Genomic DNA, 22,503 nt, shown 5'->3' on the forward strand with positions numbered 1-22,503 from the left:
GAAATAAAACTGTGGTAATTCTTTCATTGTCAGAGGTAAAGCGTTGTTTTTTTTCTCCCCTGCAGACACGTGAAGCTGAACTCAAACATGACCATCTTATCCAGTGAGTGTCCTAAAAATCTGTAAGTAAATGTCAGTTTGACTGAAATATGTACTTATTTAAATTTATTAAAGATATCTCACTGCTTACTGTGGCACAAATTAGATTCCATAGTTGTAGCTATGACAGCTAATGATACATTGACTTTCTGAGTATACTTTAAAACAGAGTTGCATTACAAAATATTGCCTAAGGTAAGTCCCTGTCCTCCAGTTGGCTCTGAGTCTTCGTTTATAAATGAGACAGTGGGACAGACTGCCTGCCTGCCCAGGAGCAATGTTGCTAGCAGCAGTGGCAGGGCTAGAGCCAGCAACCTGCTGCTTTTTGAGCTGCTTCTGACTCAGACATTCAGCCAAGAAAAAGGACAGCTGAAGGAGATAAACTCCACTCCTTCCGTAATTTTTTATTTTGGTATGTAGGTGGCTGGGCCAACAGCAATTTAACCACAGAGGACTTTAGGTCTACTCAACATACGATATGTCCATTTAAGACATCACATCTGAATGTGTCGGGATAGTTCAACAATGCTAAATCAGAATGTCATTGAAAAGTTGATTGATTTCAATACTTTAATATAAAAATGTAAGCACATATGACATATATAGTCATTACACACGATACCTTTCAAGCGCTATTTTCTCTTTATTCGGATGATTATGGCTTACAGCTCATGAAAATCCAAAATGCAGTTTCTTTAAAAAAAAATTACAACATTATAGAAGACTAATAACAGAATGATTTTAAAACAGGAATGTCACACTAGTCAAAAACATTTCCATAAACTACAGTGTGCACTCAACCCTTATCTGGAGCGTCTTATGCACAATTACTTCACTGATGTTCATGACATGGAGGCTGTTAGCCAAATGCTCTGGTGAGATGTTAGGTAAGCAAGGTTTCCCTGCCAATCAAGCACAGTGATACCATGATCACTAAAGCAGGTATTAGTACATCTGGATGTGGGTGCCAAGTCCTGCTTAAAAATGAATCCAGCATCTCCATAAAGCGTGTTAAGAGAGGGAAGCATGAATCTGCAAAATGTACTGGTAGTTGAATGTGCTAACTTTGGACAGGGGACCAACACCAGCAGAGGACATTGTGTCCTAACCGCGACCTTGTGCCTCTCTAATCTTCCTTCAGACACCGCGGCTCTGATATCTATCTAAAATGAGACTCTAGCCCACCAAGCAACAGCCCAATCCTATTTCTCCCTAACTCAGGTAAAACACCTCTTAAGTTGTCTCTGGTAAAGCAGTGGCAGAACCCATTGTCCTGGATACGTCTCTGTTTGGTGACTCTTGGTTGCATCTACAGTCTACAGCTTGTGACTCACCCCTAAACCCCTGGGCTTTGTTTCACAATCCTCATTGGGCTGCTCTCCTCCCTTCTGGTTTTGCACTTATTTTCTACCTTCCACTCAATTTTACCTTAATATGCCTGGAAAAAGTACTCTGAACCACCAGCTTCTTCAGCAAAGATCCGTTGTCTCTATTCTACTTATAGCTGGCATCAATGACTGTCCGCTGCACAACTGTCATGTCAGCAGTGTTTCCCGTGATTGTGTTGGTCACGTTGTAACACTTTTGTAATAAAACACCTTTTTTAAATTTGTGTGATATAATAATCTATGTTTCCAAAAACTGAATTTAGGGTTTTCATTACTTGTAAATTACAATCATCAAAATAACAGAACAAATAAAACCCTTGAAAAATATCACAAATCACTAATTGAATCAGTAAAATAAACTGACTTTTTAAAGAAATCCCAGTTTTTTGAGAGGGACCTGTGTGTATCTAAAGTTAAAGAAAAGCACATGCTCCCTAAAAAAAAAAAATTGAACACTTAAAAAAAGTGCTGGTATTCCACAGGTTTAAGCATCTTTCATTTTGAATCTTCATGACGCAATATAATTCCTGTTTTCCTGTATTTTAACAATAAAACATTGAAACACAGTGTTTCAAAGGGGTTGAGAAAGACTACCAAATGTGCCCAAGCAAGAAAAAAAAAAGATGTTGGTCATCATACTTCATTGTTTTCCACTGAAGCAGCATTTTAGCCCATTGTTATGTGGTTAAAACACATTTTTGGATTGTTATTATTTTAGGAAAAGGGATAAGATTTGACTTGAACAGAGGATGGTTGAAAAGTACTGCTTATCCAGCATCTAAGCTCACACTACCATTGTCAGTTTCGATCAATTAATTGATTAATTAATTAATTTCTACCTAACATATGCTCATGCTTAAGCCATATGGAGAACTTTGTTCTGCTGAAAGGTAGTTCACAACTCTTTCTATGATGTGATATGCAGTAATATGTAGAATCACAGCTATTAAAGCAAGTACAGACTGCAAAGCTTAAGTGGACAGAGCATATTTTGTTTAAAGCATTTACACGCTCTTGGGAGGCATATTGTAGTGTAAATGGTCAGCGTCTTGCATGTTCTGACTCAGAAGAACATGCTGGATCACACTCTGCTGGATGAGAGGCTTCTTTTACCCTAAGAGTCAACAGAGCAGGGCTTTATCCTGTTAGCTTTTAAATTATGTTTTCTGGCACAAACTTAGGCAAATTGGGCCCTGATTTTATTTGTATTTTATTTTTTTTGCAGCATTTCACGTGAAAGAAATTCAAAACAAGCTTTATGACAGACAGGCTTGACCAAAGTCATAAACTCCCTCAGTGTTGTCAGTCAGAGATGTATTGTCTTTGAGGAGAGGCTTTGTCTCTTCTCGTGCTGGCTTTGTGATGTGGAGCGGATCGGTACAGCACCCCTGGCACCTGCTGCTCCTCCTCTTCGTCAGAAGTAGCTCTGGTGGGAAAGGGTTTCAGGAGAGGAGCTCCGGGACAGGCCGAGTAGGGCGGGAGCAGATTCCGTGGAAGGACCAGAGGCGTTAGGACGCCAGAGCCACTAGAACCAGATCGGTTTAAGTAAGGGTAGCCCCTCATTGTGTGAAGGGCATACGCCGGGATTAAAAATGGGTAAGAAGACTGATGGCCGGGCATAACAGAAGAGTCTCTGGCACCCCAGTAGGAGTTCCCCTGCAGGGATTGATGATAAGGGCCGGGCTGGGTGCTGCTGTGGGGATGGTGCTGCAGTTGGTTGCTTTGGCGGCCAGTAAAGGGCGTGGATTGGGCCAGGCCAAAGTGGAGCTTGATTGCCATCAATTCAGTACTAAGCCTGGCGTTCTCTTCCTTCAGAGCCATGAGATGAGTCTCCAGTGCGTAGTCGTTCAACCTTCTCTTCTCCCGTGACCGCTTGGCTGCCTCGTTGTTCTTGCGACGCTTCTCCCAATAGAGGGCATCCTTCTTCTCGTCGGGTATGAATTCCCTTTTGCGACGGGGTCCTTTACGCACCAGGTCACTTTCCACGTGTAAAACAGGGCTGTCTTGAGCTCTTTGGAAAGGAAGGGAAAGGGGCTCCATGATAAAGGTACAATAAATAAAAATGAGGAACCTGAAATGAAAGAAAAAAAAGAAAGAATCCTTAGCAGAGATGCATAGATTAATAAGAAAAAACCACTATAAAACTAAACTATGAAAATGTAATGTTGTCTAGTCAGTTGGTGCACTGGGTAAGGCAAGTTTGTTTATAAAGCACTTTTCAGTAACAAGATGATTCAAAGTGCTGTACATGAACAAAAAAAAAAGAAAGCATAAAGAAAAACACAGTAAGGAAACACATTACAGAGAAAGAGGGAAAACATTACAAAGCAAAGCACATTGCGTTGGAAAAGCAGGCCAAGATATGACAAGTTGTAATACAAACTAAACCATTACCATTCAAAAGCAACTCTAAACAAATAGGCTTTTAACCTCAGAACTCAGGGCTTCAGGTCAAGCCTCTACATCTAAACCACACCCAGTCCCCTGGCAAAGTCTTTTCAGCAGAAAGAAAAAACTTTATTTCTAAACCTATCAGAGAAAATTGGGAACTGAAAACAATCTGTCTGTTCGTCGATGGTCTTGTGTGCCAGAAAAATACTTTTCAGTAGCTAGGTATAGTTATGCGTATGGATTAGATGTAGTTTAACAAAAATTTTCAGAAAATTATTATTATTTTTTTAGGTAAAACCAAATCACAAACTGTGTTACATAATATGTAAGACTAGTAGAATACTTTGTGCAGATTTGACCGGGTCCTAAAACATAAAGCAGCCGACAAGATGCTCTTTGGGCTTTTACAAGTCCAAAATAAAGATTTCATTAATCTTCAACCACGATTTAAATAGCCTAGGTAATGCAATGCAAAGTAATTTGAATAACACTATTTATACACAGAGGTAATTCAAAAATAATTAAAATCCAAGAAACAGAGGGTATACCAAGTATAAACACAGCTGTAAAAATAAAAATGTAAACATTATTAAAACAGAAATGTTGTTTTCATCCCAATACAAAGAAGTCATTTGTTTCTTCATTTCTCGGGTTTTAAGGGACTAGATGTCAAAGCTGACTCATTTAAAAATAATGAATCAGCCCCTCAGTTTAGGTCAGTCCATATAGTTAACCAGATGCCAACATTATAAGCGAAGCAGGCGCAGCACAGAGAGGTGCCCATTCTCATACAAAAAAGAAATAGTGGTAGGCCACCTTGTTCTTACTTAAAACCGCCACCGGGTCTGTTAATACAACAGCTATTTGAAAATGCTTTATTCTGGGTGCGCTGGTGGCACAATACGTAGCGCAACCCATCTATGGAGGCCTTAGTCCTAGACGCGGTCAACCCGGGTTTGACTCCGACCTGCGGTCCTTTGCCGCATGTCTCTCCCCCTCTTCCACCCCCTTCCTGTCAGCCCACTGTAAGAAAAAGCAAGCCACTAGAGCTAATAAATGCTTTTATCTTCTCTTTTGTAGACAAATTAACTTCTTGAGACAACAACCTCACGATGTATTAAAAACTGTAATACGGCTTTTCTTTTAAATTAGTTCTTTCCAGGACGTCTGATTTGCTGAAGCCCTCAGAAACAGCTGTGCACGTCTCAGAGCTCCTTAATGTAGAAGAGAGCAAAGTTTTTTCAACTTTGTTGCGGGCGCTGCACCTTAACTCTGTCACTCGGAATCTGCCTCTTTGGCTTGTCTGACCCATTCTCACCTCCTACCTGTCTAGACCACTTGAAAAAATGAGACAGGAAACATTAAGTACTTAGTCTTTCCTTCTTCACGTTTTCGAAGTATCGAGGGTTTGTTGATATTTCAGCCACTGGGCTGCATAACTAGTGACCAACAAAAAGGTTGAAATCATTCTAATTATACATATTAGGGTTAATAAAACATGCCAGCCTACCAAAAAAGGCTCCAAAAGTGCTACATTTAAACATCTGTGAGATGCAAAGCTGTATCTTGTACAAGGTTTTCATTTGCCATAAAGTTGTTATGGAACTCAGATAACATTGTATAAAGTGATGCATTTACTTGTTTTAAAAAAGCCATGTTTCAACACCGGAGAAGACCCAGTTAAAAACTATATCAGGAGGTCTTCTTAGGTGTCACTTAGCTTTATTTTTATTCTTACTTGACCTCTCCCACATATTCTGTTTTCATGGCCCTTTCCAACTTTTTGTTAGCCCGCTTTCAGCAGAAAGCAGGCGGCTTTCTGCTGGGCTTTAAAGGCACCAAGATGGGTTTATAGTATCATCCGCCACAACTAAATAAAGCCAAATTCTACCAAATTCTCTATCATTAATGTAGATTTACGGGCGGCTTCATGGGAAGCCTTGAGAGATGAGTAAACATGTTGAAACCACAGTGTTCACACTTCTCAGCGTGTGATCACACACGACTGTCTAAACACAACGACCTTGCAGTTGTGCCTTTTAATCTATCACTGTTTCCCTCCCACCTTTATACTTATAAAGTCATTTTATTCTGACATCATGGACTCATTGCATGCTACGAGCTAAATGCGACACCTCATAATGGAAGCTGTCACTCAGGATGTCACACATGAAGTGCTCGCATTGGAGCAAAGTACACCAACGTGCTACTACACAATGCAGGGCACTGTTTATTTTCAAGTAATTAACAAAAGTATGTAATAATAATTTCGGCGTCGTTCTCTTTGGGCATTCTTGCTCGCCTTCTTGTTGCGAGTTAGCATGCAAGTCGAAACACAGTGGCAGATGCATCAAAGCCAGAGTTTAAAATTGGCCCAGCCAAGCACCCTGTGTGTGCGCGGTGGTGAGAAAACGCATCAGGTTAAAAATATTCAAACCTATGCCCAGCTAAACTGCATGCCCCGAGCTGGTGTGTGTGAGAGAGAGAGAGAGACCCTGCACACCTGCGTCTGTACAACTGAGGGACACTGACTGTTGTATATTTAAAAAGCAGCAGCAGCAGCAGGAAGAGCGAGAACAATAATCACTCAGGGAGACACAGATGAAGAGAATATAAAAAAAGGGGTTCCTGAGTGAAATCTCTCTTGAGGTTGAGCCTTCTCACCACCCCTGCTGCACCTGTTTCTTATTGACTAATTATAGCCTGCCTGCTTTTTAGTAAGGAACTTTCAAACTTCTTCTTTTGGTGTCTATCCGTTTTCATGCACATCTGTTGTTGTGTTGTTCTACGAGCCGCCAGTCATTGTGAAAATAACGTCTCACGTGAAGGCATGGGTCCTTCTACAATTAATGGCTTTTTGCCTCTTTATACTCTGTTTGCATGTTTTTAAATGTTCGTCTGGGAAATTCATGTGAAGGGATTCCCGCTTGTGGGAATTACAACTTCACATTCAGCTTGACTTTGATCCTACGTGCATTTGCTTAGCAGGGCACACCAATGACGGCTTATAGCTATTTATGTTTTTTTGTTCTTACTTTGTAAAGTTTTCAGGCCTTTTTGCCCTCTTCATAATTCTAATTTACACGTAACATTCAAACAAAGCAGATTTTTTTTGTTTGCTTAAAAAAATAAAGTTCAATCTGACTTACTTTACTTTCAGACCTTTTGTAGTTTCACATTTACATGAGCTCCTGGTGAATATTAAATTTAACTGTCTTTGAGATCCTTATTCTGGCGTTCTTCTTGTTTTTTAAGCCCTAAATTTAGTATAATCTATTTGACTGATATATATCAAGGACATTAGACTGTAGGCCTTTAATAATATTAAAAGAAAATTATGTGTATTTTTAAACCGCTCATTACTTAAGGTGCAGTCATACTAAAAACCAAAGACTGAGGTTGAAGCAGAGCACATGAAGCCTTGCTTCATTCAAAGTGGGGGTGGGTGAGTTGGACTTGAAACTCCACCAGGATATGCTCGTACTGGATATTTGCATGCATCTTGCCCATTGACCACTGGAAATAGTCACCCGGCAGGCGTCACGCTCCCCCGTGACCCTGCACTGATAAGGGGTCATACAAAATGAATAGATGAATATTTGCATGCAATCATATTTTGTAAACACAGCATCAATTAATGCTCTCATGGGATTGTTGCTTTACAGTTGAAACTGTGAAGCAACAATCCAAGTAATACTTTATGTTTGGCTTTTATAAATAACAAAATATCGTCATATATCGTCATATATATATATATATATATATATATATATATATATATATATATATATATATATATATATATATATATATCTATATCTATATATATGCTATATATATATATATATATATCTATATATATATATATATATATATATATATATATATATATATATATATATACAGATATATGTGTGTGTGTGTGTATGTGTGTATGTATGTATGTATGTATGTATGTATGTATGTATATAAACAAATAGTTCTATCTGATAATTGAGCATCCCTAATTTCTGTTTTGATACCTAAAGTACTGCAGCTTCCTTCGTATTAACCACGACACACTTCCAACATCTGCTGCCTGCACAGCCCAAGTTAATAACCGGAGACACAAAAGCCCACAGCCACTATAAAAAGATCCCCAAAGAGACCAAGCAGAGGAACAGCAACTAACACAACACCCCACCAATCTAGCGTTATTGTTAAACTGGCTAAACATAACCCGGATCTGCATAAAAAGCAAAAGACGGGGTGCAAGAAACTTGGAAAAAAGACACTGAATGATGCACTTTCCTTACAAAAAGAAAAAAGAGAATTACCTGAGCTGATATGAATAAGTTTGACCTATTTTGTAACAAACACATACAGTGTTTGCAGGGTAAACCAAATACCGACCATTGGTCAATTTTGATTATGCCTAAAACGAACACAGTGGTGGGGGAAGCATCGTGCTAGGGGGACACATTTTCTGTGAAAAGGGCAGAAGGGCTCCCGTTCTTTTTCACATTGCTTTGGTCAATTGAAAGCTCACGACAACAAGCTAAGTTGAAGCACCAAGAATGGCAAACATAAAACGGTCAAAGTTTATTTAAATAGGATTAAAGTCCAGGAATGGTTTTAAATCTGCTTTTAGAAACATTCAGTTATGGAGTTATAGGGACAAACACAAAAGCCAGCTTCCCCTGATTACGGGAAACTGGTATAACTAAAGTACCGCGGCCTGTGGACCTGAGCGACCTAACTTATCTCTTAGATACTAAGAAATCAGGCCGTTTAACAATTGGAACACAAGTAACAAGATCTTTTTAACATCTGCTTTGCTTTTGTCAGCTAATCAGTACACAGATCTGAGCACCGGAAAATATGTTCATATTTCTCAGCACCTTTGAGAATACAGGCTTTGTATTTATAGCCCTGTGTGTGTATATTGCAGATTTTGAGAAGCAAGTGAAAAGTTAAAATGGTCCATCATACTTGGAAAAAATGCACGGATTAGTTTTTCAGAGGCATTTTTTTTTGATAGGAAACTTTTTAAAATGTTTTTCAAATAATAAAAAAACAACTTGGTATCGTGCTCAATATGGCTTTTGAGATTTCGATTACTATATTTCAATACACCCAGATTTCGGGTGAACGGTTAACGAAGCTTGGAGATTTCATGAATCTCAGACAAACTGCAAGAGTTGAGATTTCTCGTTTCAAAAGTTGTCGTTTCTTTTTTTTTTTCTTTTTTTATCCGTAACATTGAGACGAGCTGTTCTGTAGGCCCTTACTTACATAACGGATGTGCTACTCAAGCCCAAGAAGATATTTTTAACATGTCAGTGTTGCAGCTTGCTGCTCATTGTAACACTGTAAATACCAACCTCTTTAAGCCACAGATTTTTTCTCTACGCTAACCTTTTTCTTTTATTTTTATGTTTTGCCCGTCTGCATTCTAGAGCTGAAGTTCTAGAATGCTGAAGTCCCATGAAAATCACTGTGGGGGGAAAAAATCTAGACAAATTTATCATGATTGATGAATTGGAATAAGCAATTGTCTAATAAACCACAAAGGTTATCATTTACATTTATGTGAAATTGATGTATTACATACATTAGTGTATAAATTAATCGAGGAATTAATGCATTACTACTTAGACTAAAGCAGAAATGATGTATCATGTGCAAACTCCTAAATTAATTAATGCACTATTTATTCATACACTACTATATAGTTGATCGAATTATTACATCAAGATTTATATTGTTACTTTTTTCGCTATATGAAACAACATGAAGAAAGTTTGACAATCTGAGATAATGTTTTATTCAAATTAAAACGGCCGTCAACGAACATATCATGAGGAGTCGCAGTGCACCACGGTAAAATGCTTTGTAAAAATCATTAAATTCTTCCATGCAGTTATTGGGAAAGTTGATAAACAAGTTAAGTAATCCTTAATTGTATAAAAGGGTCTGTTTTAATGCCGCTTATGTTAGGAAACACAAACACGTTGCTTACGCGGAATCTTTTTTACTCTTGCACGCACAGAGACACTTCCTCTTCTTAAAACACTTAAATAATCAAGAATCACTTTTATGCAACATATCATCATGACAAAAGTCCATTTTATTTTGATGATGACAAGCATTACGAGTAACTGGCCCACTTAAAACCACTTTTGAGTGGAAATGAAAAAGAATTTTGACTGCAGTTTGCTGAAGCTCGCTCGGTTTTCTCACCTTGTGTCATCATATTCAGTGGCAGCCACCACAGGATAATGTTCACAAAAAAAAACATAAAAATATCGGCTTCTTCGGTCATTGGCGCTTTAACCATTTCCTTCCCTAAATCCGTGTTTGCGTGAGCAGAGCATCGGCCTTACCTTCAAACTCCAGACTCCAGTGAAGCCACGCTGGTGGTGAACCTGTTGCAGCGTCGAACGCGGTCTGGCTGAGCATAAAAGTGCAAGTTAGAGCCCCGACTCAGCTTTGAGACTGGATCAGGTAATAATGCTCATAGGAGCGATATCGCAGTGCAGCTCGCTGCTCGCCTCTGTCTTTCTTTGCTTTCTCTCACCCTTTGTGTTGTTTTCCTGTATTTAAGTCTGGCTGTCCACCTCTGTCACATGAAAAGCGACTGACTCCCCCCTTGATCATAATCGCGTTGTGGTATCAGTGGCTTCCCAACACAGGGGGTCTTCCCTCTGCAAAGCTGCTGTCGATTTCAGACACCTTCTGCGTATTGCATGATAATACTGCATAAGCTCATCTATACAGGTGTTTTTAATTCGTCAGACAAGCTCATTGCCTTCACCACATTTATGTTTGAAAACTAAAGCTGATATCAACTTAGAAGTTCCGTCTGATGACTTCGCCGTACAGATTCTGACCTGTTTCTTCTTTCTTTTTCTTTTCTTTTTCACTTTAAACTTGCAGCAGCAGCAGCAGCAGCAGTAAAAGAGACAGTTTTAGGAACAAACCACAGCTCTGACTTACTGAAGCACAATGGGGAGGAGAGCAAACTAAAGTGACATATGTTTTTTTGTGTGTGTGTGTGTGCAGTAGTTTTAAATAACTCTTGTTACCCTCAGATTCGCAGAAAATACAGAAGTAGTTGGGAGTTATCACCATGGATGTCAAAGGTGACAGTACGTGTTTGCAAGTTTGTTTCTGCTTTTTTTTCTTTCTTTTTTGCAGCACACACTGCTTACTTTAGAGGCTCGGATGTGACAGGAGGACAAAACATAGAGTTATAACACTTTACATATGCAGTTAGGGGAGTCTTTTACTCTATCGTTATAGGTATGCATGGACAACGTCACATGTTTAATGTAAAAACCAGCCTGTCTGTAACGGAAAAATAAAGTCATTCAACATGGAGATTATTTTTTGTTCTGGCTAAGATTTCAGATTCAGGATAATGTAACACACGTGTAGTCATGGAAGTACAGCACACACCAAAAATCTATTCTCATTCATGCTTTTATATTGGCTGTTTAAAGTGAAAAGAATCAGAAAATAATCTGAACAAAGAATAACAGTAAATCTAATTAATTACTACTACTACTACCACTCCTCCTCCTCCTACTACTACTACTACCACTACTACTACTACTACTACTACTACTACTAATAATAATAATAACAATAATAATAATAATAATAATAATATAATCATCATCTTTATTGTCACTGCAATATACATTCCAATTAAATTTTTTCTCTGCATTTAACCGAGTAGTGGGCTGCCACTGTGCGGCGCCCGGGGAGCAAGCTGGGGTTAAGGGTCTTGCTTAGGGACCCAGAGTGGCAGTCTGTGGGAGTTGAACCCAGAATCTCTGGGACACAAGCACAATCATGTATTAAGTATTATGAATAATATATTAAAACATGTTTGAAAATAAGTTTCAATGCTTTGAAACACTGAATTAGACCGTATTCTATATCTTTATATGGTTTCCATGCAGATCATATTAGAAAAGAAATTGTGATTTTTTTTTTCCCCCACCCGATTTCACATACGGTTGCATCAAGTTTAGACAGTTCGCAAACTCAGATCAGTCAGATCAGTTTTATTAAATTTATCTCTAGACTTAAACGTTTTTTGGTGAACGTAAAAACTGCAACATTGTCAACGGAAGTGTTTTAATTGTAGCTCTGGGCAACACTTTCAGAAGAAGCAGACGGTCGCGCAAAACTGCGGGCTTGCCACTATTTGTGTTGTAGCGCCCTCTGCTGGAAGACGTGTTGCTAGTTCAGACTGTGTTGGATTCGGCAGACAGTAAATTATAGCTAATCATATTTTACTTTAGACTTTAGAAAAAACAACAGTTTGATGTTGCGAGCTTTAAGAAACAACCAGATAGATGGAGTTTATCTAAAAAAAAAAAAAAAAAAAAAAAAGCAACCAGAAGTATGTGATTCCAGGTAAATAGAAACTGTTTATAGGACAAACCCCTGACCTGACTAAGAAGCCGGGAAGTTTGTTTCTTATTTCTTACTTACGTATTAAAATCCCACACGAACTAAACAATAAATCACAACAGACGAGAAATAAATTTGCTTGAGATTTCTTTCTTATTCACATTTCTCTCTTCATTTTCTACTGCAGTTTCTCGGATTTTGTTTGATTGATCTTTCCCGCTAATATAGAAAATGTTAATACCGCGGATGCGGAATATTTTTTCGTTCAACTTTCGGAGTGAACGGTTGAACGTCTGGTTTTCCATTTAATTGTGCTGGGGAAACACGCAACGGGGATCAAGGGGAAGACCAAGTAAACAAGCACACAGTTTCGCTGGCGCAGTTGGCGAACTTTTCCCTTTCTATACTCACCACAGGTAAAAAAGAAAAAAAGAGAGAGAAAGAAACCTCAATAAAATAAAATAAAAACAAATGAATGAATCAATTGACTCAACTGCAAGCAAACGGAATATTTTTTATTCTACCAAAAAAAAAAAAAAATCAGAACATCCCATAATTAATTTTGCTCGGCCACAAAGTAGATTGCATTTTAAATCTTAAATTGTAAACTTCTCAGTCTAATTGTGTAAACTGAGAACAGCAGCACAGCGTTAAACAGAAACTCGGGAAACCTCAGAAAATCAGTGGAGCAGTTTGCACTGTGAGCCGTATGGGAAACATACACAGCCTTTAAATATTTACATTGCCCACCAAACATGTCTGCTCTGTGCGATTTGATCACTGTAAATTATAGAGCGACAAAAAAATCCGACTATTTAGCTTTATAACTTTAAAAATTGTTTTTGTGGATTAGTTTTTCTTTTCTCCCTGCAAATATCAGTTTTGTATCATTAGGCTGCAGGTGTCCATCTTTACTGCAGCATCCTGGGTGTGTCTCATTGCTCCGTGCTGAAGCGGCCCATGAATCCCCTCTGGAGATGCTCCTCCACGCCGACGCCCTGCCTCCCTGGCACGCTAACGGGGTAGACAGTGGGTCTCTGCAGGTACGAGGAGCGCCACATGACCGGGTGGTTCAGATGGGGTACCATCCAGTTCTGGTGTGGGTATGGGACGGTGGAGGCAGGGTGGAGGGGATCAAAGGGGGGCAGAAACACTGGCAAGGCTGAGAGAGGCTGTGGGGGTGCGTCGGTGCGTATGGAGACGTCATCGTTGCTGGAGGAGACCTGTCGCTGGGGGTCCGTGTCCGCCTCTGCTGGCTTACAGGCCCCTGCAGCTCCCCCGTGGGAGAGAACCCGGGGCCCCGACAGAAGGACGGGGCCTTGCGTGACAAAGCAATGATGACTCGGTGGGTTAAACCCGGGGCTAAAACGAGGAATCCTGCCCTCAAAGTGGTGCGCCGCTGCTTCTTGTTGCCTCACGCCAGAGACAGCAGCTGGGCTGCTCCCAGCGGGCCGCCAGAGTCCCGCCTGTAGGGAAGCAGGGGTGTGCGGGGCTAAAGACAGGGTGGAAGCCAGCACGGATGCAGGGGATGCTGCACATGCAGAGGCAGCTTTGCCTTGGTCCAAACTCAGGTTGGTGTGGTAGTGCAGGTTGAGCACCTGAGCCCGCAGCTGGGCGTTCTCCTCGCTCAGAGCCAGCAGCTGGCCCTCCATGAGCAGATCGTTGATCCTCCGCTTCTCCCGGGACCGCTTGGCCGCCTCGTTGTTCTTGCGCCTCTTGTCCCAGTAGGTGGCATCCTTCTTGTCGGGGGGGATCATCTCCCTCTTGCGCCGTCTAATGGGACTCAGGTGGCTTCGGCACGCTCGTAGGCGCACCAGGCGCCGTGCCAGGAGCGAGGGCCGCGTCACGGGCACGACTCCCGGGTCCGGACCGGCCTCCAGGAATCTGCTGCTCTCCTCCAAGGAGGGAGGAGGGCCGGCAGGGGGCAGCTGGTTCAGGCACTTTAGGGCTCTTCGCGGTGGACATTTCACTGATGGTCCTGAGGGAACATTTTTATTTTTAGAGATACTTTAGACGGCAGCAGCTTTTAACTGGGAAATAAATTGGTCATAATAGACACGTGCATTGTATTTAAATCTGAAGAGTACTCTTTCGTCATAGGATTAAAACACATGCACACAGGAAACATGCATGACTACTTCTTTCTCGATAAGACATGTTGCGTAAGAATAATCAGTCAATAAGATCACAATTATTTATTTAAAGTGACGATCGTCTCTTTTAAACTAGTGCGTCTGTTTTAATCACGAGTGCATCGAACCGTTCAATCAGAGCTTTGCATCAAGTTATCTAACTTTTATTTCCTTTTCTCAACAAGTAGGACAGTGAATGCACCGCGAAACCAATGAATCTGACCATTTCCTCCCAATTATTTTTTCAATTAAAAAAAAACAGGTTAATTGGTCTCTCTAAATTGTCCTTAGGTGTGAGTGAGTGTGTGCATGAATGGTTGTTTGTCCTGCGATAGACTGGCGACCTGTCCAGGGTGTACCCCGCCTCTCGCCCAGTGAAATGCTGGAGATAGGCACCAGTACCCCCCGCGACCCCATGAGGGATAAAGCGAGTAAGAAAATGGATGGATGGAATATAAAAAACAGCAAATGGGCTACTGGAGAAAAAAAAAATTGTATTGTACGTCTTTAAATATCCGGTCAACATCAGCCTCTGTGATACTGCAGCGGAGCGGAGCGTGGGACGCGCGTCTGACCCTGACGACGTCGGACAAGTTTCAGAAACACTGACCTGAACCAGAGGACGGCGCCGGGAGGATGATTCGGACCCACTTCCACGGAGTGTGCTGTAATTCCGCGAGCGCGCACAGTAGCCCACTTTGACGAGAGACTTTACGTGTGTCACAACTTCTTGGGTGTTGTGTGAAAAGTCCCGGAGGAGAGTGGCGCCCGTAACTCTTTTAAGAATCGAGCGCAGCTGCAGATCGCCCAGATGCTGCTGCTGCTGCTGCTGCGCATTCATTCAGCCTCCCTGAAGTCCAGCCAATCGCGTCGTAACCCCACGCTGCGTGTCTGTGCACCTTGCTGTGGAAACCGATCAGGGAAGTTCACGTTTGCTTTGCGGCCACGATTAAAGCAACAGGTGATGCAGAAATGAGTCTTGATGGATTCGCTGTCCTAGTTTACGTTCTTGTGATGTTGCTGGTATTTTTTTTTTCTCTCTCTCCCTATGCCTTGCTTTTGCAAAAGGGGATGTTGAATATAACACTTTTTTTGTTCGAGAAGGTTAAAGTTCATTTGAAGAAAGTCGTTCATTGTGTTTGATAACATTTTTACTGCAATTTATTACTGCATTTTAATCCTGTACTGTAAATTCAAAGCAACGTATCCTGTAGAGTTACTGCAATTTTTCTGAGCTGTATGAAAACAAAATTTCGTTCTGTATGCACTCTGTGCATACAAAATGACAATAAAGAAAGTCTAAGTCTAAGTTTTATATTAATTTTTTCAATTTTCCACTGAAACTAAGAATTGTATCTTTTGAGACATAGTTCAGAAAAAAAAAAAAACATTTGGTGCTCTGTGATTATTTTCAAGCAAAAATCAAGACTGGTTTTCCCTTAGAATTTATTTCCTTTAAGAATATGAAGAAACAAAATCACGATAAATAAATAATGGTCACATATCACCCTGACAGATGGACAGGACTGTTGGCTTCCACCTTGAATTTAACTAAGACAAGCGCTTACGTCACCATATAAATCTGGATGTCTGATGCAAAGCACAAATGAGACGTGAAATTGTTCTGATATCAACTGGCTGGTGACAAAAATGCCAGAATTGTGTAGATTCTCCCATTGGTGCAGATTTTGATCTGTTTGTGTGACATCTGAAAACATTCCTCTGTGCGTTTCGCTGTTGTTGGTTACTTCATGAGTCTAGAACGTGTTAGCATGTGGTCATGCTAAATGCGGTGCCTTGAAAAAGTGTTGTGTTTGAACGTTGTAACATTTTAATACAACTAAAAAAATTTGAAAGCACTTTACAAGGATATTACTTGACAGACCAACACAAAAAAATTGGGAATAGTTGGAACGAGGAAGGGGAGGGATATATAGTTTTTTAATCCCCCCCCCATCCCATCACCACAAAAATGTATAATTTGAATTTGTGGTGTGCATCGTCATACGCAGTCCCCTTTACGTACACAACGATAATATTCAATACAACCATTTGCCTTCATGTCACCCATGTAGGAAATGCAGTCCCTGTGCAGCTATTTAATCTCAGTATAAATCCATCTGTTCTGTGAAGGCCTCAGAGGTTTATTGGGAAACAGCTTCATGAAGACCAAGGAACACAGAAGACAGACCGGGGACCCTAATGTGAAGTTTAAATCGGTGTTGGGTTATAAAACCATTTCCCAAGCTGCTCAACCAGTCCTCTGAAAATCAAAAGTGTAACATGCAACCACAAACCTACATAAATGTGGGCTTCCACGGTCAGACAAGAAGCCTGCACAGAGCTCCACAGCTGAGGTTTAAGGGTTTGTTGACAAGACAAGTTGAGAGCCTTACAGAAGAGTGGCTTGAAGAAAGTCATCTGTGAAGGAGAGCTACAAACATTGTGTACAAACATCGTGTCCGCATGTAAAAACCTGTGCCGCGAACGTTCAGTGAAACTGTGGGGGAAATCCACACAGACTTTTGACCTGCCGTGAAAATATGCGCTGGCTACGCAAACTTTTATCGACAATAACAAACTGCAAAGTCAGACTAACCTAAATACGCTAAAATATAACTCTGTTCAGTTTTGGTTAAAGCAAGGAGCATCGAACCCAATGTTTTTTCATGAGTTTGAGTTTTTATGGCTTAAATCCGTACAAAAAAAGAGAATCACATTTAGCCCCATACAACAATGTAACTCACCTAAAAAAATGACAGAAATAACCTGAATCAGATGTAAACTGTAAATATTCCTCTGTTTTGGTCACATGTAAATGCATATCAGCCTATGCGCACAAATTGCATGTAAGAGACTCATTGTCACTCAAAAAGAAACGTGGTCGGATCAGCAGATTAATTCCTGACAAGTCAGGGGTGATTAAGGTGGAGACTGATGGAAAGGTTGGGTATTTCACAGTCATCTCAGACATATGGCCCGGCCTCATCCATCTGGTTCAGATGCCTAAAAGTCCCTAAACCTAAGACTGCACCCATAATGCCATAATCAGGATTCCGCTATTATATCATGATAATTACAATTATTCTTATTATGATAGTTGTGTTGAGAATGGAATAAGCGAAGGCTGACTTCTAGGTAATTATTTTTTAATGCAATATCCTGACTCGCTTTAAAGATTTAAACTTCACAAAGTGTGTCTGTGTGGTGACAGACTTCCTTATGGAAGTATGGGAGGCATTTGTGTTATTACAGTGATTTGGTGAATGTTACAATAATAATTAAGCTATAATCGGGCTCAGTGCAGCAGCTAGAACAAAATGGGTACGATCAGGATCAAGCTTTTGACTTGCAGCCAGTCTCTTTAATGAGTCCTGACGTCACTCAGGAAGCTGCTGGTTTGCAGTAGTTCATTAAAATATTCCTTCAGGTGACTGTGACAACTGACAGCTCTGCTGCCATGGTTATTTGGACATGTGGTAGGTGCCTTCCAGGTATTTATACTGATTTGTGTATGTAGTTTAGGCCGGAGACAGGGCGGCCCCAAGACACACGTGCTGTTGAGCAAAGTTTTCTGTAAATCAGTTTTTATCAAGGCTATGTGTGAGATGACACCTCTTTTTCTTGTGTACAAAGAGATGTGTGGTGGTAACCAAATGCTGGATATCATGTTAAACATGACTTCTTTAGAGTGAAACGTGGTGATGGGAGCATCATGCTAGGGGGATGCTGCTCTTCAACTGGGACAAGGAAGCTGGTCAGACAGACACACAGTCGGCTGGCTGTGCAAAGTGATCTCAGTTAGAGCCCGAGACCTGAATAATCTGTGGTAAAGCTCAAACTAATTTTTTCCAGACACACTAACCCCAAGTGTGAATAGACTTATTCCATTTTGTAAAGAAGAATGTACAATAAATACGCCTGCAGCCTAATGATATATATAGATGTGCAAAGCTGGTAGAGGCATACTGAAAAAGACTCGCAGATGCAATGGCGGTAAAAAGTTATTCTACAAACGAATCTCTTATAGTGGGCGTAATGCAAATGGACGGCACATTTTTCCAATTTTTATATAGACATTTTTGAAATTGTCTTCCCCCCCCCCCCCTTTTAACTTCACTGTTAAGCATAACTTTGTGTTTGGATATCAAGAGAAATCCAAATTAAATATATTGTAGACTGTGGCTAAATATGGTTTTCTCCCACCATATTAAGCCATTTTCAGCTGGAATAATTTTATTTTTTTTAAACCAGGAGTGTTTAACATCCCCGGATTTTACATGCATCAGCAGCGATAGCTTTCCAGCAGTGTGTTCAGGATCCGTACTCTCCATAGTATGGATCTCTGCATTGCAGCGATGACTCTCAGTCTCTCAGATGCCCAGAATCCATCACTTCATTACTTGTATCCCTCATTACCCCCTCATCCTTTCTTTAGTAAACTTCAACGTTGCCAAAGCGATTAAAAAAAGGCATATTTAAGAACTCTTTTTTACGTTTTAACCATTTGTAAAAAAAAGTCTTTTAATTAAGGTCCTCCCCTCTGGCATGAAAACAACCTTTCCCCTCCAAGTGGCATAACCGGACTGAACAATACCACCGAAATGGAAAACCACAGTGCATTGTACCAGCTCCTTCTTGTGCAGTTTACACTCAGCTCATCTTGTGGTGTTCGGAGGTTGGGGGCTGTCCAGATCAGCGGAGGGGTTACGGGGGGGTGGGGTGTTGGGGTGGAGGGGTTGTAACAGGTCTGTGTTTAGAGAAAACTCCTGCAGATTTTTTCACTCTGACTCACTGTAACCACACGTGCCACATTCAGCCATGCTTCAACAGTCAGATTTTTTTTTTCTTCCTTTTGCTCAGAAAAGATGTCCCTCTGATTTTTAAAGAGGCCGTCCCACAGCAGATCTTGAAGAATTATACGTGATGAGTTTGCGGGGTTGTAGAGGTGGAAAGTTACAAAACCTTAGCAGCCAGTGAGTGAAGGTTTAACGACAAGACACACACTCAGCAATGGAAAAATATCACCAGTGCTGAGGCCCTGAAGTCGTTCCTGCTAGAGTGAACGCATGAGAAATATGTATACTTTACCAATTATTCGGGAATACTTTGATAGGTTACTCAGCACTGAGTTGAATCCATTCTATTTCAGGATGTTTGTTTGACAATGAGCATAAAAAACACGCTCAGAAGCCTTTGTGGTGGTGGGTCTGCATGCAACACCCACATCCTGACTAAATGTTGCACATGATTTCTTGATCTGGATGACTGATCATGAGCTGCAAGTGTTTTAATGGTTTTATGCGGATGATATCACCAGTTATTTCTTACGCACACATTAAACAAGGTCTCGTTAACCTTTTTAACATGCAGCTAAAATAAAGTCTTTAGCGAAAGACACCCCGGTTAAATTAAGCTCACTTATCACGCATTCGAATGTCAGTTTCCCATTGCATGAAAGGTTATTAATACCATAAAAGTACACCAGCGTGGTACTTTTACTGCAAGCGCTGCTTTGAGAATGTATGGCAGCAAGGCAGCATCTTTGTAGAAAACCTTAAATAAGCTAGATATTACAAATAAGATGGATATCACAGTGAAGTGCCGTGGGATTTAGGCATCTTCCTTAAAGATGAACCGCTCCAGCGTCTTTGAAGTTGGTTGCTTCAGCTGCAGTCTTTCAGTCTTACACCATTGGTTAAACCACTCCAGTAAAACTACTCAGATTCATCATCTCACTGACAGGTAAACCACATCTTTTTTTTATTTTTTTTTTATTGCCTTTCACCATTCCCTCTGTCTGACTAATTTCCTGCCAATAAAAAACATACAAACAGTTTGTGGTTCCCCCTTCATCTGCTACACTCAAAACATCAGACCTGTAGACGCGATGCCCCCCCCCCCCCCTCCCGGCCCCCCACCACCACCTCCATGGGCCCCTCACAACTCCGAGTAAACAAATGTCCAGGATAGAAGCACCCAAGGCAACCCTGGATGGAGGCGTGAAGATAAATCCCTCCGCAACACCATGAAAACGTGGTCAGCTGGTAGGGGGACCATTTCAAGCCACTGGTGCTGCAGATCTCTCGCCAAACTAAATGTTTTTCAGTATTTGGGTATCGATTTTGTGGAGGAAAATTAAAAAAAAGAATAATAATACCCTGTGAAATATCTTAAGGTATTCTTCATCATGCATGCTGTTGTAAAAGCCTTCGAATTAAAGATTAAAAAGGATACATCATTTTATTCACACGCAAACCTTGTCAGTTCATTGACTCTGAAAATGACATCGTTGGGGGGATCTGGCCTGTTCAAATTTTGGATTTTATGTCAAACAGTTTAGGCTACTCTCTTATCCTTGCTTATTGACTTCTCTTACAATCCTCCCCTTCCCTTGACCTGCTCTCCGAATTCAGTCCTGCGTTTCTGGAACTCTGCAGAATATTTGACTGAAAATTAAGTTAGACAAGAAAAAAGATGTAAGGCAAAACAAGAGGAAAAAATTAAAACAAGTGGCGACATCCTGAAATCTGTGTCCACAAGAAGTAGAAGCAGTCAATTTAGGGAAAGCCTAGAAAAAGAAAGCTACTGTCATGTTGTCTCTCTTAAAGATCACATTTTTTGAATGCTGTCGACCTGAGCATCTCTCCATCTATACCTTCTTATCCTTGCAGGGTTGCAGGGGAGCTGAGGCCTATCTCCAGCGATCACTGGGTGAGAAGCCGGGTCCATGCTGGGCCGGTCCATCGCACTGCAACACAGAGACACACAGGACAAACAACCACGCACACTCCCACCTGAGAGCACTTAGGCCTTACTTTAAAATCCTCTTTCTTCAATTCTGCCAATATGATGTTCGATTAAACAGTAATTTATTTAGTATATATAGTTTAATTAATGCCCTTCTCATTTTATACCCAATTATCAGCTAATTTCTACCCTACGTGTTCACTCTGCAGCGCTGCGTACAAACCAATGTCTTGCTGTGGTGTCTTTTTATTTCCCAGGTCTGTTCTTTTTGCTTCACTCCCCATCTCGCCTTTATCTGCAAAACACTCTCTGTCTTATTGTTTGAATAGTTTACGCATTGTAAACTGGAACCAACTATGATTATTCTATCAACTGGGTTGATCTTTCTGTATTAGTGGGAATTTCTGGTTAAAAAAATAAGACCATGAAAGGTAAATAAATGACGCGATGTTGGTGAGATAGTGTCCCTCATTCTAACATATTGAGATAAATGACTACTGTGCTGTTTTTTATGAAATATATCCCATGTAAGACATGAACCAAATCGAGGCTGAGATGAGTTTTTCTTTTGAGCAAGTACTGTGGGATTTAGTCACTCACCTCTTCATGTCTCGTTCACTCTTCTTCACAGCATCATCTGACCTTTTTCAGTGGTTCTCCTGTGATAACCTGTCAAGACGGAGAAAAACTCATCAGTTCACCCAGATCTGTCCAAGAACAAGCAGCCTGTAATGAAATATGTGTGAGTGAATAAAACAATCTATTTACCTAATGAAGGATCAGTTATTTTCCACTAAATATGCAAACACACTCTCTTTCAGGATGTTTTTATTGTTTGTTTATTTGAAACATTGTTAAATTTTAACGTGCACATCTATAAACTCAACAGCTGGCCTCTCCAGGAAAGCTGAAATATCACGGCACTCAAAGATTTCCAATTTTATTTTATTTTTTTTGTCTACGTTTAGAATTCAAGGTAAAACCACATTTTATGAGGATCTACTTAGAAACAGAACACTTTTGATGACACTTTGTATAATTTTTACCTATTTTATCACACAACACAAACTCATTTGGGCTTTATGAAATTGATGTCTGCCACACATTTTGCACAGTCCAGTTATGGGCAGGTTCATTTAGGCTACAAGAAAATCTATTAGAACAAGTGATGCATGACAGAAACCTGGAATTGGCCAGTTTTCAGCGTCAAATATGAACGCAACATAACTAACTCCCACCAGGCCGACAACCCCCTTCGGTGTGGATGTCGTTATGGAGCGAAGAGGATTCAAAAACCTCCTCCAACCAAACGGCTCAGTCGTAAACCAGCAATGAGT

At 40.5% G+C, this 22,503-nt stretch overlaps 2 protein-coding genes and 1 long non-coding RNA gene across 3 annotated transcripts; 1 reads left to right on the forward strand and 2 right to left on the reverse strand.

Annotated features, from left to right (window-relative positions):
* Positions 1-640: 640 nt before the first annotated feature.
* Positions 641-10,448, reverse strand: nfil3-4 (nuclear factor, interleukin 3 regulated, member 4). Its single transcript, XM_021317627.2, has 2 exons — positions 10,244-10,448; positions 641-3,558 (listed from the first exon to the last, which is right to left on the reverse strand). The coding sequence occupies exon 2, from the start codon at positions 3,525-3,527 to the stop codon at positions 2,790-2,792; it is 738 nt and encodes a 245-aa protein (XP_021173302.2). The 5' UTR covers positions 3,528-3,558; positions 10,244-10,448; the 3' UTR covers positions 641-2,789.
* A 2,695-nt stretch (positions 10,449-13,143) lies between these two features.
* On the reverse strand, positions 13,144-15,193 carry LOC118564176. The gene is made up of 2 exons (XM_036141336.1): positions 15,027-15,193; positions 13,144-14,262 (listed from the first exon to the last, which is right to left on the reverse strand). Exon 2 carries the CDS (start codon positions 14,039-14,041, stop codon positions 13,220-13,222), a length of 822 nt encoding a protein of 273 aa, XP_035997229.1. The 5' UTR covers positions 14,042-14,262; positions 15,027-15,193; the 3' UTR covers positions 13,144-13,219.
* Positions 15,194-21,085: 5,892 nt separating this feature from the next.
* On the forward strand, positions 21,086-21,938 carry LOC118564177. The gene is made up of 2 exons (XR_004931695.1): positions 21,086-21,130; positions 21,798-21,938. It is a non-coding gene; the product is annotated as an uncharacterized LOC118564177 (long non-coding RNA).
* Positions 21,939-22,503: the final 565 nt, after the last annotated feature.

The sequence above is a fragment of the Fundulus heteroclitus genome, chromosome 9, assembly GCF_011125445.2.
Source record: "Fundulus heteroclitus isolate FHET01 chromosome 9, MU-UCD_Fhet_4.1, whole genome shotgun sequence".
In the NCBI taxonomy this organism is placed as follows: Eukaryota; Metazoa; Chordata; class Actinopteri; order Cyprinodontiformes; family Fundulidae; genus Fundulus; species Fundulus heteroclitus.

Excerpts from the sequence above, each read along its gene's own strand:
- nfil3-4 (XM_021317627.2), bottom strand. The coding sequence starts at position 3,527 with ATGGAGCCCCTTTCCCTTCCTTTCCAAAGAGCTCAAGACAGCCCTGTT.
- LOC118564176 (XM_036141336.1), bottom strand. The coding sequence starts at position 14,041 with ATGATCCCCCCCGACAAGAAGGATGCCACCTACTGGGACAAGAGGCGC.